General features: G+C 27.5%; 1 protein-coding gene across 1 annotated transcript; it reads right to left on the bottom strand.

The window, feature by feature from the left end:
• Positions 1-1727: 1727 nt before the first annotated feature.
• On the bottom strand, positions 1728-2839 carry LOC117181111. The gene is made up of 2 exons (XM_033373679.1): positions 2800-2839; positions 1728-2398 (listed from the first exon to the last, which is right to left on the bottom strand). Exons 1-2 carry the CDS (start codon positions 2837-2839, stop codon positions 1728-1730), a joined length of 711 nt encoding a protein of 236 aa, XP_033229570.1.
• Positions 2840-13097: the final 10258 nt, after the last annotated feature.

The raw sequence follows: 13097 nt of genomic DNA, 5'->3' as shown, positions 1-13097 counted from the left end.
CCCCCCCCCCCCCTTCAGCTCTGGAGATTCCCCGAAGTTTCCCTGAGGAAAATATATTCACATAAAAGAAAGAGATTGTTTAAAATATCATCCTCTCTAATTTTTATTTAATCTTTGTTCGTCACTAAAAAGGCCAGGAAAAGTTATACATTTAAGAAAAAACGCAACTTTCTAGGACTTATCTAAGAAAAGTCAGGTATAAACAATAATAAATTGATTAAATAACTGGTTTTTTTTAAAGTTGCATTAATTATTATTATTCTAAGTAAAAATTGGACCTGTATAAAATACTTATTTATCATTTTGTAAAATTGAAAATGTATCTATTCTATCTTTGATTCAAAATCTATCATTTTTAGTTGAAAATTCAAATAATTGGTTAAATTTTTATGAATTTTTTTCAAGTGAATTCTTCATTAATAGAAAATAAATCTTGATTAAGAAATCGAATTTTTCGTTTGGATTCAACTAATTTTTATTTGAAATTAAAATCTGTTTTAATTAAAACATCAAATTATTTTAATTACAAATGTTAATCTTTTTAGGTTGAAATAATTTAGTTAAAAACAGTTGAAAGGTTTGTTAAAAATTCGTTTATGTCGTTGAAGATTTATAATTTTATTTACAAAATCATAATTCGAGTATTAAATTTTTAGCTCAAAAATTATCTGTTTTAGCTAAGGAATTATTTAATTTATTGAATAGTCCTCTTTTTGGTAGAAAATTAATCTTTTCGTTTACAAATTTTATTATTTTATTGAATGGCACTATTTTTTTATATTTTAAATAAATTATATTTTTTGCTGGAATATCAACTACTTTTTATTTGAAATTAAAAAATTTCTTTGTTTTAAATATAAACTATCAAGAAATTTTCTGTTACAACTTCATATTTTTTTGTTGAAAATTCAAGGCATTGTTTGAAAGTTGGAGTATTTGTTAATTTTGTTTCTGAAAATTCATCATTTTAGTTAAAAATTAACTTCTTTCGTTGAAAGATCAAATTTTTTTATTAAATTAATATTTTTAACTGAAAATTTAAGTATTTTATTTTTGGTTAAAAATTGATCTTTTTCAGTTGAAAGTTTGTTACTTTTGTTGAAAATTCATGCATTTTGTTACAAATGCGTCCTTTTTGTTAGAAAAGTAATCTTTTTAAGGAAAATTCATGTCTTTGTTTAAAAATTTGATTACTTTATTGAATTCCACTGTTTTGAAAATTTTTTAAAATAACTAACAATTTTTGTTGAAATATCAACTACTTTTTATTTCAAATTGAATATTCGTTTATCTTGTTAAAAATTAATTTTGTTAACTGAAAATTTAACTAGTGCATTTTGGTTGAAAACGGATAACTTTTATTTGCAAATTCAACATATTGTATAATTTAAAATAAGTCAAATTGACTGATTTGAAAGTGACTTTTGACTGATGTGTCTGTCATAACTTTTGAATAATTCAAATTTAGACTTAATACCGAGGATCCCATCTACATTTTATTGTTTTGGACTTGAAGAAAAGTAACGGCTCAATCCAAGCAGGTTCTCTCTTCGCAATCGAGAAAGTATAACACTAGCAAATATAAGTAAGTTAAGTATAGCTCAGAAACAGGCGGTAACCCTCTAATTACACACCCTCCGTAAGCAGGTGCTATTAACCTTTGACCCGATACCCAGGATCATTCGGAATCGAGTCTTTCTTTCTCGTTTCCTTTGGTCCCCTTTTTCTCAGTCAAGTCTATCTTTCAGAAACCAAAGCGCTACTTTAATACTTTCGTTGATGACTGACTGACTGACTTGACTGACTTGACTGACTTGACTGACTTGACTGACTTGACTGACTTGACTGACTTGACTGGCTTGACTGGCTTGACTGACTTGACTGACTTGGCTGACTTGGCTGACTTGACTGACTTGACTGACTTGGCTGATTTGACTGACTTGACTAACTTGACTGACTTTGCTGACTTGGCGGACTTGACTGACTTGACTGACTTGACTGACTTGACTGACTTGACTGACTTGACTGACTTGACTGACTTGACTGACTTGACTGACTTGACTGACTTGACTGACTTGACTGTCTTGACTGACTTGACTGACTTGACTGACTTGACTGACTTGACTGACTTGACTGACTTGACTGACTTGACTGACTTGACTGACTTGACTGACTTGACTGACTTGACTGACTTGACTGACTTGACTGACTTGACTGACTTGACTGACTTGACTGACTTGACTGACTTGACTGACTTGACTGACTTGACTGACTTGACTGACTTGACTGACTTGACTGACTTGACTGACTTGACTGACTTGGCTGATTTGACTGACTTGACTAACTTGACTGACTTTGCTGACTTGACGGACTTGACTGACTTGACGGACTTGACTGCCTTAACTGACTGTCTTGACTGATTTTACTTATTGACGGACTTGAGTAACTTTACTGAATTAAATGACGCACTGAATGATTACAAATAATTTTTTGCATTTTTATATCACATCTGAATGTTGAACGTACCAGCATTTTGAGAGGGCCTAGAAGGGCTGTGACAGGGACTTTCTTTTTGGACACGGTTAAAATTTCTAGATAGAGCCCGGCTAAAACAGTACTACAGAACTAGTCATGCCCTATTTATTTTTCCCGATCAGCACCCGATAGGAATTAAGGAAAACGAGCCAGGGTCCTTCTAAATCCCGATCGCAACATCTACATGGGTAACTCGGTTCGCTCCAACTGCAAGTGTATATTTTTCAAATTTTCAAATTAATTTTGTTCTGAAAAAAGATGTACTCTCTTCGCTCTGCTGGGAATTGATACACAGAATTGCCATTTGCGACCGGATGCTTTCCCAAAAAGCTATCAGAGAGATCGAAAGAAGAATCCTTCTTCAGAAATATAAGCTATATCAAGCCATGTGCAATATTTGTGATACGAGCAATTTGAAGGAATCTGTATTATCATAAGAGATAGTTAACATCTATCAGTGTAGAATTTTTTTTCACGACCGTGAAAATATAAATCAAGTTAATTCTTTAAATAACAGAAAATACTTGACGTAATTTTTAGACTAGATGGAAAATAATTTTTTGTTTTGAAATTTCAATTTTTTTCTGATAAAAGATCTACTCTCGTTACTCCACTATATTTTCTTCGTCAGAACGGCAGCATAGTACTTATTGTACAGAGCCTCTATTAGAAACAATCGGTCCGAGACTACTGCGCTGTGATTTCTCCTCAAAGCCAATGATATATTTTTCTTGCAGTTTTTCTCTGAACGGAGATTAATGTTGCGCATATTATTTCCGCGGACCAGTTTCTTCGCACAAAAATTAATGTGGCGCACAGTTATAGGAAATGGGATCCTCATCGCTGATTTCGATCAAGCTTGCGTGGAGCCTTCCTGGGTACATTGGGATTCCTTGAAGATCAGCCTTTTGCCATTTTCAGATAACGGGATATTTCAGCAAATGATCGAATAGCATGCATCGATCGCGAGAAACGCTTCGGCGTAAATGTACCCTGCTGAGATTTACCGATAGATCGCGGAGAAAAGGTCGCGGTTCACGCTCGCCTTCACTCGTATTTCAGAACACTGTAATTTAGAAAGAAAATCGGAAATCGTTTCTGTTTCTCGGATATTGAGTATTGGGAATCAATCAGTCTTCTGAAGAAAAATAAATAGGAAGCAATTTTTTTCAATATAAAAAAAAAAGAGGAATTTGATTTCAAACTGTTCCGGTTTTGAAATAATAGGTTTTTTTTTTTAATAAAAGGATTTTTTTCGAGGGGAAACATCTCTAGTAATTCACTAGACTGCTCGATTATTCAAACAGTTAATGCAGTGTTATGTGACTAATCCAGAGTGATCCGAAAAATACCTTCTATAATCCGCCTAATCCAGTGTGATCCGCCTTATCCAGTGTAATCCGCATAATTAGGTGTAATCAGAATAATATCGTTTAATCTTATTAATTCACTTTAATTCGATCAATCTAGTGTAACTCGAGTAATGCGGTGTAATCCAATAGTCCAGTGTAATTGGAATAATCTGATGCAATCCAGCCATCCAAAGCATTCCATTATAATCCACTTGTAAGCTGGAGCAATCTACATGCCTGCAATGCAAAATAATTCAGATTTAATCTGCCGTAATCCACTTGCAATCCGACTAATCTAATTTAAACCGGATAATCTAGTATAATCCAATTAATGCAGTGTAATTCGACTAATTCAGTGTAATGCGAATAATCCGGGTAAACCGGCGAATCCAGTGTAATGCGAATAAGGCGGTGTAATCTGACTAAGTAAGTGCAATCTTGTCAATCCGCTGTAATAGCACTAATCTAGTGCAACTCGAGTAATGTGGCGCAATTCGTAATCCAATGCATTTCATTGTAATCCACTTGTAAGCTGCAATAAACCACATATGTGTAATTTAGAATAATCCAGATCTAACCCGCCGTAATCCACTTGCAATCAGGATAATCCAATCTAATCCGGATAATCCAGTATAATCAAATTAATCGCGTTTTATCTGCTTAATCCCGTGCAATTCCGTGAATCCGATGTAACGCGACTAATCCAGTGTAATCCGGTTTATCCACTGTAAAGTGAATAATTCAATCTAAATCGAGTAAGCTGCACTGAAAAAATGGTTAGCTGGGCTAACTATTCAGTTTGTAAGATATAATACTGCTGTTTTGTTAGTTGGGACAACCATTTACTTAGTTGCTGGTACTAACTGAATAGTCACTAACACTAATGGAATTGTTGTACAAGCTAATAAAATAGCAGTATTAACTAACAAAATAGCATTTTCATATCTTACTAATTAAATAGTTGGCTCAACTAAAAATTCAGTTCAGTGTGGTGCAATCCAGAACATTCCATTATAATGCACATGTAAGCTGGAGTAATCAATATGTGTAATGTAGAAGAAATAAGATCTAATCCATAGTAAAGCGTTTCTTATCATTGGCATAGGCAGTCCAAATAGTTTTTAAATGTATTGTTGGAAATATTTTTTTGTTTGAGAATTAATTTTCTTGACTGAAAATTTAAAAATTAAATTCTTGTATAAAATTACTGGTCTTTTTTTGTTAAAAATTAATTTATATTGTCGAAAGTGGGTCTCTTAGCGTAAAAAAATTAATCTTCTTTCTTGAAAATTGCTATTTTTGATTACAAATTTAACTGCATATTTTATGAAAAATACTTCTACTTTGTATGAAATTCTTAAATTAAAAAAAAAATCATTTTGTTGGCAGAAACGTCAAATTTTTTGTTGAAAATACGTTTTTTTTTGTTTAGTTGAAAATTAATTTCTTTAGGTTGAAAATATATTTATTGCATTTTCAGTTAAAAATTAATTTTTTTTGGGTTAAAAATTCAACTAATTACTTAAAATTTAATATCTTTTATTAATTTTTTCTGGTTCAAGATTCTTACATTTTAGTTGAAAATGTTACAATCCCTTTTTTATTTGAAAATTGATCCTGGTTTCTTCGATGAGAATTCAGTTTTTTTATTGAAAATCTTACTGCTCGGTTGAACTACTTTCTCACTTTGTTAATTTTTAATTTCATTCTCTTCTTTTTCGTGGTTGAAAATTGATTTTTTTCGTTGCTAATTCTTCTATTTGGTTGAAGATTCATATTTTTTATGTTGAGAGTTCATCGTTTTTGTTTTTGATAGAAATTCCCTATTTTGGTAAATCATTCATCATTTAAGATTGAAATATATATGTTTGGTTGATAATTAATCTTTTCAATTAAAATTTCAACTTTTTGATCGGAAAGAGTGACGCCGAAATAGGCTGTTTTTTAGCCTATTTTTTGGACCTAGTTAGTGACCTGGGGAAAAATATAAAAATATGTTGCAGGTATTGAATTCTCGTAATTGAAAAACAAAGTGAGCTTCGCTTTTCGTTTTTAGAAAAATTTTAAAAAATACCCCTATTTAGGCGTTGAGAAGACCCCCAAAAAATAGAAAAATAAAATAAAATATCACTAATTATAAAATCATTTTTCAATTCAATCCCTTGTCATTCAAGAAAATACGTGGTTTTACTATTGTAAGGTTTATTTTATAGAAAAATACAATGAAAAATGATTTTATAATTAGGGGTATTTCCTACTTTTATTTTTTGGGGGTATTCTTCACCCCTAAATAGGGGCAATTTTTTGAAATTTTTAAAAAACGAAAAGCGATGCTTGTTTTGGTTTTCAATGGAGAGTAATTTGATACCTGTACAATATTTTTATATTTTTCCCCTGTGTCGCTAGGGAGGTCCAAAAAATAGGTTAACTTTCGCGTCAATATTTATTTAATTTCTTGAAAATTTATCTTTTTTCGTAGACAATTAATCTTATGGACGGAAAATTAATTAAAAAAAAAAAAATCTTCTTGGTTCAAAAATGAACTTTTTGTTAAAAAGGAATTCCTTTTGTTAATGAAATTTAGGTAGTTTGTAAAAAATTAAATTTTTTGTCTTCAAAATTATTTTGTTTATTTAAAATTCAACTATTTTATTTTTGGTAGTAAATTATCATTTTTGATGAAAATTTAACAGATTTAAAATGACTGATTTGATCAGTAAGTCAAATTGACTGATTTAAAGTAACATTAGACTGGCTTAGTTCTTGAATCTGCATAATTTTAATCAGTCAAAATTGATTTGGTATCTGTTACTTTTGACTTCACAAAATCATTATGTAACTCCACTCGGGCTCATTATTATAAAAACTCAATGACTGTATTTTTTAAAGTTTAAACATCACTAAGACTCGGATAATTAAATCGTAAAATACAGCTCCAAAAACTAGTTTAAAAATAAAACATGACTAAAGAACATAAACATATAACATGTGCATATACAAAAATAAATATAAAGTCGCAAAATGATGGCTCACACTTGCTCAAATTTTTATCCGGTTCCTGTACTCAGAAAATTTACATAAACATAAAACTCTGTCTTTGAAGGCAACATTCTAAAATGAAATTTGTCGTGTTAACTAAAAGTCATTGCGATTTTGCTATTTATTTTGAGAACCAGGTCTCAATTTTAATCGCACTAATCTTATAAATTTACAATCTATTTCAAAAATGTGCAAACTGTTTCAGAAATAACAATATAAATATTTTGTTTAATCGTAACAATTTTGTATTGCTTGAAAATGTTGATAAAAATGACAGTATTCTGGCAACAAGATAGTAGTTTCTTTTAGAATTACTTTTGTAACCTTTCACCCCAAGAAGTTTGGTATTTTGCCAAAAAAAAAAACATTTAAAAAATGAAAACTCTGAAGAAATCAAGTTCATAATTAATTTTATTCTCGATTTGTATAAACCACTTATGTTAACGTATTTTGAAGTGATCATTTTTTTCATTTTTAATATGATTCGAAATATTGCTTTAATTCCTCTACGGTATCCCCACTACTGTCACGCCAAGCAAGCCTGTATATGCTCTCTCTCTCTCTCTCTCTCTCTCTCTGCACTCTCTTACTATATTTTAATTTTAATATCAATATTATTTACGGACATTTTAATTTTTTAGTATTAAAATATACAATTAATAAACTATTAACTACTAAATTGACTTAAAAATCACTGAGCTTTAATAAAACATTTCATTGAAATCTATCAACATATGAATAATAATAATAATAATATAATCTTTCTCGATTCATATTTATTTTCTATATAATAAAGTCCTTCTTATTTATAAATATGTATACTTTTTTTCTGCAAGTTTAATAATACTATTTGAAAAATTAATGAGACGGTATATATGATCCTCTTTGTTAGGGCAAAATACAAATGTTTTTTGATCTCCCCCGACTGATTTTTCCTTTCGTTCTAAAAAGAATATACTCCAAAAGGGTTTTAAACAATTCATGCATGACGTCCATTTCTTAATAAAACTAGTAAATTATTAAAAATATTTTTAGATATGGTCGTGCCATAAATCAAATCTTTGATAAAAAGAAGTCTTTCTATGGCGATGATTTATTAAAATCCAACGATATTTTAAAAATTGTTAAAAAACGACAGTAGAAAATAATTGAATTGCAAAAAATATTTTTCATAATTTTTAAACTGCTTTTGTCTTTTTTAAAGAATGCAACTCTTTTTTTATTCACAATGAAAAATCTCTTAGTGCTGCAGTATCAAATTTGTGTCTAAGAATTTATGCTTTTTATTTAAGAATTCAACTATTTGTTTCGAAATAAACTTTTATCTTGAAATTTTGTTTTAACATCAGAAATTTTCAAAAATATTTCAAAACATTTCAAATGATTTCCTACCATTTTTGAACAGAATGTAGAAGATTTTAAAGCCAAAATTTTCAATTTTGTAAGATTGCAACATTTTACAAAACATTCAAATACGTTCAAAAGATATTTCGAATTTTTAAAAAGATACAAAGATAATTTTAAACTTAAAGACATTTCAATAAATATTAAACAAAATTTATATTTTTTTAAATTTTGAACAAAAACTTGGAAGCTTTTTACATATCTTGAAAGTTTTTAAGAACAAATCATTTTTATTAAGACTTCTGTGAAAATTTTTATTTAGTGTTTACTTAAAAAAAAATTATTAAGATAATTTTTAAAAACATTTAAAACATTCAAAATTTCCAACAGATTTTTAAAAGCTTAAAAAACAATCTGGAATATGTTACAGCAATTTTTTGTTAGTTTTGCAGGTTTTTTTAAGAATTGTAGGAAAAATTCTAATTATTTTGAAGGGTATTAAGAATTTTTCGAAAAAATTGTAAATTAATAAAAAATTTGAAAAAATTTTTAAAACTTTTTAAAAAATGTAGATTTTTGAAGATTTGAAATTAAATTTCCAAGTTTTGTAGTGATTTTGTAAGGTTCTAAGACAAAAAATTCTTAAGATTCTGGGAATATTTAAAGCAATTCTTAATTTTTAAACATTATTTTGAAGAGAATGATTTAAGATATTTTAAAATATTGCATAATATTTAAAATATTTAAGAAATTATTAGAATTTTGAAGAGATTCAAAATATTTTAAATTTTGAAAGACTTTCGAACATTATAAAATATTCTCAAATTTATCCCTATAGTTTTCAAAATTTTTATTTTATATTAAAAATTAGTTTTTCCTTGAAATCTTAATAATTAGCCTAATTTTTTTGTTATTCTGGACTGAAAATCTTCTTTGTTTGATCATTCTACATTTCTGTTGAAAATTCGTCTTTTTGGGTTAAATATTCATCTCTTTCGGTAGAAATTTAATCTTTTCTTCAAACTGCAAATGTTTGATTTATAATTGAAATCTTTTCCTACAAAGGATTCAACTATTTGGTTGAAAATTTTTATTTTTGGTTGAAAATTTAACTATTAAAAATTAAATCACTTTGTTAAAAATTCATGTGTTTGAAGATTCATCATGTTAAAGTTTAGAATTTATTGTGGCAGTAAACTAATTAATTTCCTTCGTTAAAAATTTATCCTTCGTTTGAGGATTCAACTATTTTTTTCAATTTTCTTGTGTTTATGAGTCCAACTATTCTTGATTAAAAACTAAAATCTTTTTGGAATTAAATATCAACTATTACATTTTTTGTTGACATTTCATATTTTTTTGTGGAAAATGCACGTACTCGGTTCTTAATTTAAAAAATAATTTTTCTGCTTAAAGATTCATCATTTTAGTTGAAAATTTGTCTTTTCAGGTAAAAAATTAATCCTTTTGATAGTAACTTTACGTACTTGGTTCAATATTCAATTATTTGGTTGAGGATTCAATCATTCTTTATTTAAAAATTTATTTAAAATTATTTGGTTGAGGATTAAGCTTAGTGTTAAAATTTTAATTTGACAAATCTGTAATTTTTAAAAATATATTTGAATTTTCTCAAGATTTTTAGGAAAATTATATGTATATAACCTAAAAAAAACCGAAAAAAACTCTAAAAAATGAATAGTTTTTCGTAATTTTTATTTTGTATTCAAAATTATTTTGCCTCCCAGATGGAGGAACTACACGCGCGCGATAGATGATGTCCTCATTATAAAAGTTACTCTCAGCCTGCCTCTAAATTTCTAATATGTCAAAATTACTCTATAATTAAAAATTGGAAAAACATATATCAGAGTGGGCGAAATATAAATTTCTTAATCTGCCCCCTCTTCACTTTTCATAACTCCTGTCCTTTCTTTTTTCCCTTTTTCCCTCTCTCTTGGAGTTCTATTCCGAGAAGAGATTCGCACAAAATACCCGTATTTACAATGTAGGTGTACCGCATTTAAAATATTAGCCCTAATATAGTGGCCGCCGATGCTGTACAGCCGCACAAAATTACACAGACATTGGAGAACATATATGTATATGCTGGTATTTAATATGTTTCGGCGCATAAATTGACTAGTATATGGGGCATTATAGGGGTGGGAGGAGGGGACCGACCGACTGCCCTTTCCTGGCAGAATCGTCTCCGATGAATAACAGACCAATAGCTCTGTCCGGATTCTTTTCAAGGCGAAAAAGAACCGCGATTTTGCTCGTTCTGATGGGATTCTACCTACGTCCAACCCTCACGACTTTGAGATTCTGGGAAAGAGACTCGAGATTTCTTGCTCTTTTTCTTCTTGAAAAACTCCTCCTCTTGAAAGAGTCATTTAACTGAATTACTTTAAGCTTAAGGTTCCGTATTTGCTACTCAGAATTTAAATTTTGGATTATTGCACTATTGCTCAGAATGGATGACTAAAAAATCCCGAAAAATAAAATTCCCGGATATCTAATAATATAATTGATTTATTACAAATGAAGTGATCGAATATTTTTATAACAATAATTATTTTTAATGTTTAAAGTGTCTAAAAATATTGTTTTAATTAAAAAATTTAAATAATTCAAAAAAACTTTCATTCATAAATATACTTTTTCAATTATTCTTATTTTACATTTAAACAATAATTTTTAAAACTTCGAGCATTAAAAATGATGTTTTTATAAAAATATATAATTATTATATTTATAAATAAATTTATAAATAAATTATATTTACAATTAATACCGTATAATAAAATTCCCATAATCATAAAATATCTGTAATATAAAAATAAAAATATTATTTATTTAATAAAAATAAAATAATAAAATATTGGTATCATAGAACATTTTTTTCAATATTTAAAGATTTAAAAAAATAATTTTTTAAATTTAAAATAACAATAATTGAAATAAATATATTTCTGGAATTTTGATTGAAAATGTGCTAGTATTTTTTCAAATTACAAAAAATGTTTTTAAGAATAAAACATTGTAAATTTTTAAAAAATTAAAAAGAAACTTGAAGATAAATCAGTGCTGAATTCAATCCAGCGACGTTTGTTTTGAAAAATGTTATTAGACTCGGAGAAAATTTCGAATGAAATTCTTTTTTCGTTTGAGGCGCACGTGTACATTTTTTTTACATAAATTTCATAGGATTACTGTTATTTTAAATTCAAACAATAATTTTAAAAACTTTAAACTTTAATAAAAAATTCTTTGATAAAAATAGGTCATTATATTTTAAGAAATAAATTATATTCAATGAAACAATAATATTTTTAATGATATACTTTCGGGAATGCAATAATAGGAAATTTTCTAGTTCGAATATTTTATAATATAACAATTTGTGTCGGGAATTTTTCAATAAGGTAAAATTATAAACTGTTCCGAAATTTCATTGTTTCGGAATTTTATTCTACGAAAATTTTCCAATTCAAAAATTTTACAGACAGATTTTATTTTTCCGGACTATTCATTTGTCATTTAAATCTTAAGATAGTTTTAAAAATATCTGTGTGTTCCTCGGGGTTTTCCAACCGAAATAACTGTTTAAAATAAAAATTAAAAAAAAACAGTTTTATTTGTGCAAAATCTAACTCTTCCATTCCTTCTTGAAAATGGACCTTTTTTTTAAAGTGAAATCCGCATTATTTGAATCAGCCAGATAAAATTAAAATAAATATCGAAATTATAAAATTGCCGAAATATAAAAATCTCGAATTGGGACATTCCTGAATAATAAAACTCCCGGCAGAAAATTGCCGAATTATAAAATATCCGAACTAGAAAATTTTCGAATTCAAACAATTAAAAAATTATTTTTTAATACATTTTATTTTTTTATTAAAAATACAATAATAAAATATTTTCATGAATGAAATTGGTTTGATAATATAAATATAAATGCGTGCGCCTCAAACGAAACAAAAATTCTCTCTAAATATTCTCCGAACTTTGTAACATTTACAAAACAAAAAAATTAGCAGAATTCAATTTAGCAATCAATTTTATTATATTATTTTAAATTATTTTATTATTATTTTATTTATTATATTATTTTTTATTTTAGCCTTCAATTTTATTATATTATTTTTAATTGAAAATTCAATTTTCGAGAACGTTTTTTGTACTTTTTTAATACTATGCACATTTTCAAACAAAATTTTTTATCCAGAAATATAATTTTTTCAAACTTTAAACATTTAACAAATCACTTGATAAAAATATTTTAATAATTAATTTTAAATAAATTTATAATATTGATTAAAAAACAATTTTTTCACTGTTTACATTCATAAATGTTAAAATTCGGGGTTTTTCGATTATTTTATGAATCGGGAATTTTCAAATTCGGTAATATTATAAACTGTTCGGAAATCTTCAGTCGTTCCTATAATATTACCGAATCTGGAAATTATTGAACAATAAAATTTTCGATATTTCATGATATTACCGAATTTGGAAAATTCCGGATAATACAATTCGCGTCAGAACATGGCTGAATTATAAAATTCCTTACACGAAAAAACTCCCGAATCCAAACAATTAGCAAGTTTGTTTTTTAATTAATATTATGTATTTATTCAAAATACAATAAATAAATTGCTTGTATTTTTGGAAATTATATGGCTCAAATTTAAAATAACACTAATTAAAAACAATTTCTCCAATGGAAGTTTTTTTTTTAAATATGCATAGTAGTTTATTTTGAAATATTGCTCTTGTAATAAAAATCTTGTTTTTGTATTGTTCTTTGGATTCAGAAAT

Source organism: Belonocnema kinseyi, chromosome 10 (genome assembly GCF_010883055.1).
Source record: "Belonocnema kinseyi isolate 2016_QV_RU_SX_M_011 chromosome 10, B_treatae_v1, whole genome shotgun sequence".
Lineage (NCBI taxonomy): Eukaryota > Metazoa > Arthropoda > Insecta > Hymenoptera > Cynipidae > Belonocnema > Belonocnema kinseyi.
Note: the sequence above shows the minus strand (reverse complement) of the source record. Positions and strands in the feature narration are given on the sequence as shown.

Coding starts and splice junctions, on each gene's coding strand:
- LOC117181111 (XM_033373679.1), bottom strand. CDS start 2,839: ATGGCAATTCTGTGTATCAATTCCCAGCAGAGCGAAGAGA. Junction 2,399..2,799: donor TTCCCAGCAGAGCGAAGAGA/GTACATCTTTTT, acceptor CAGTCAGTTAAG/GCAGTCAAGTCCGTCAAGTC.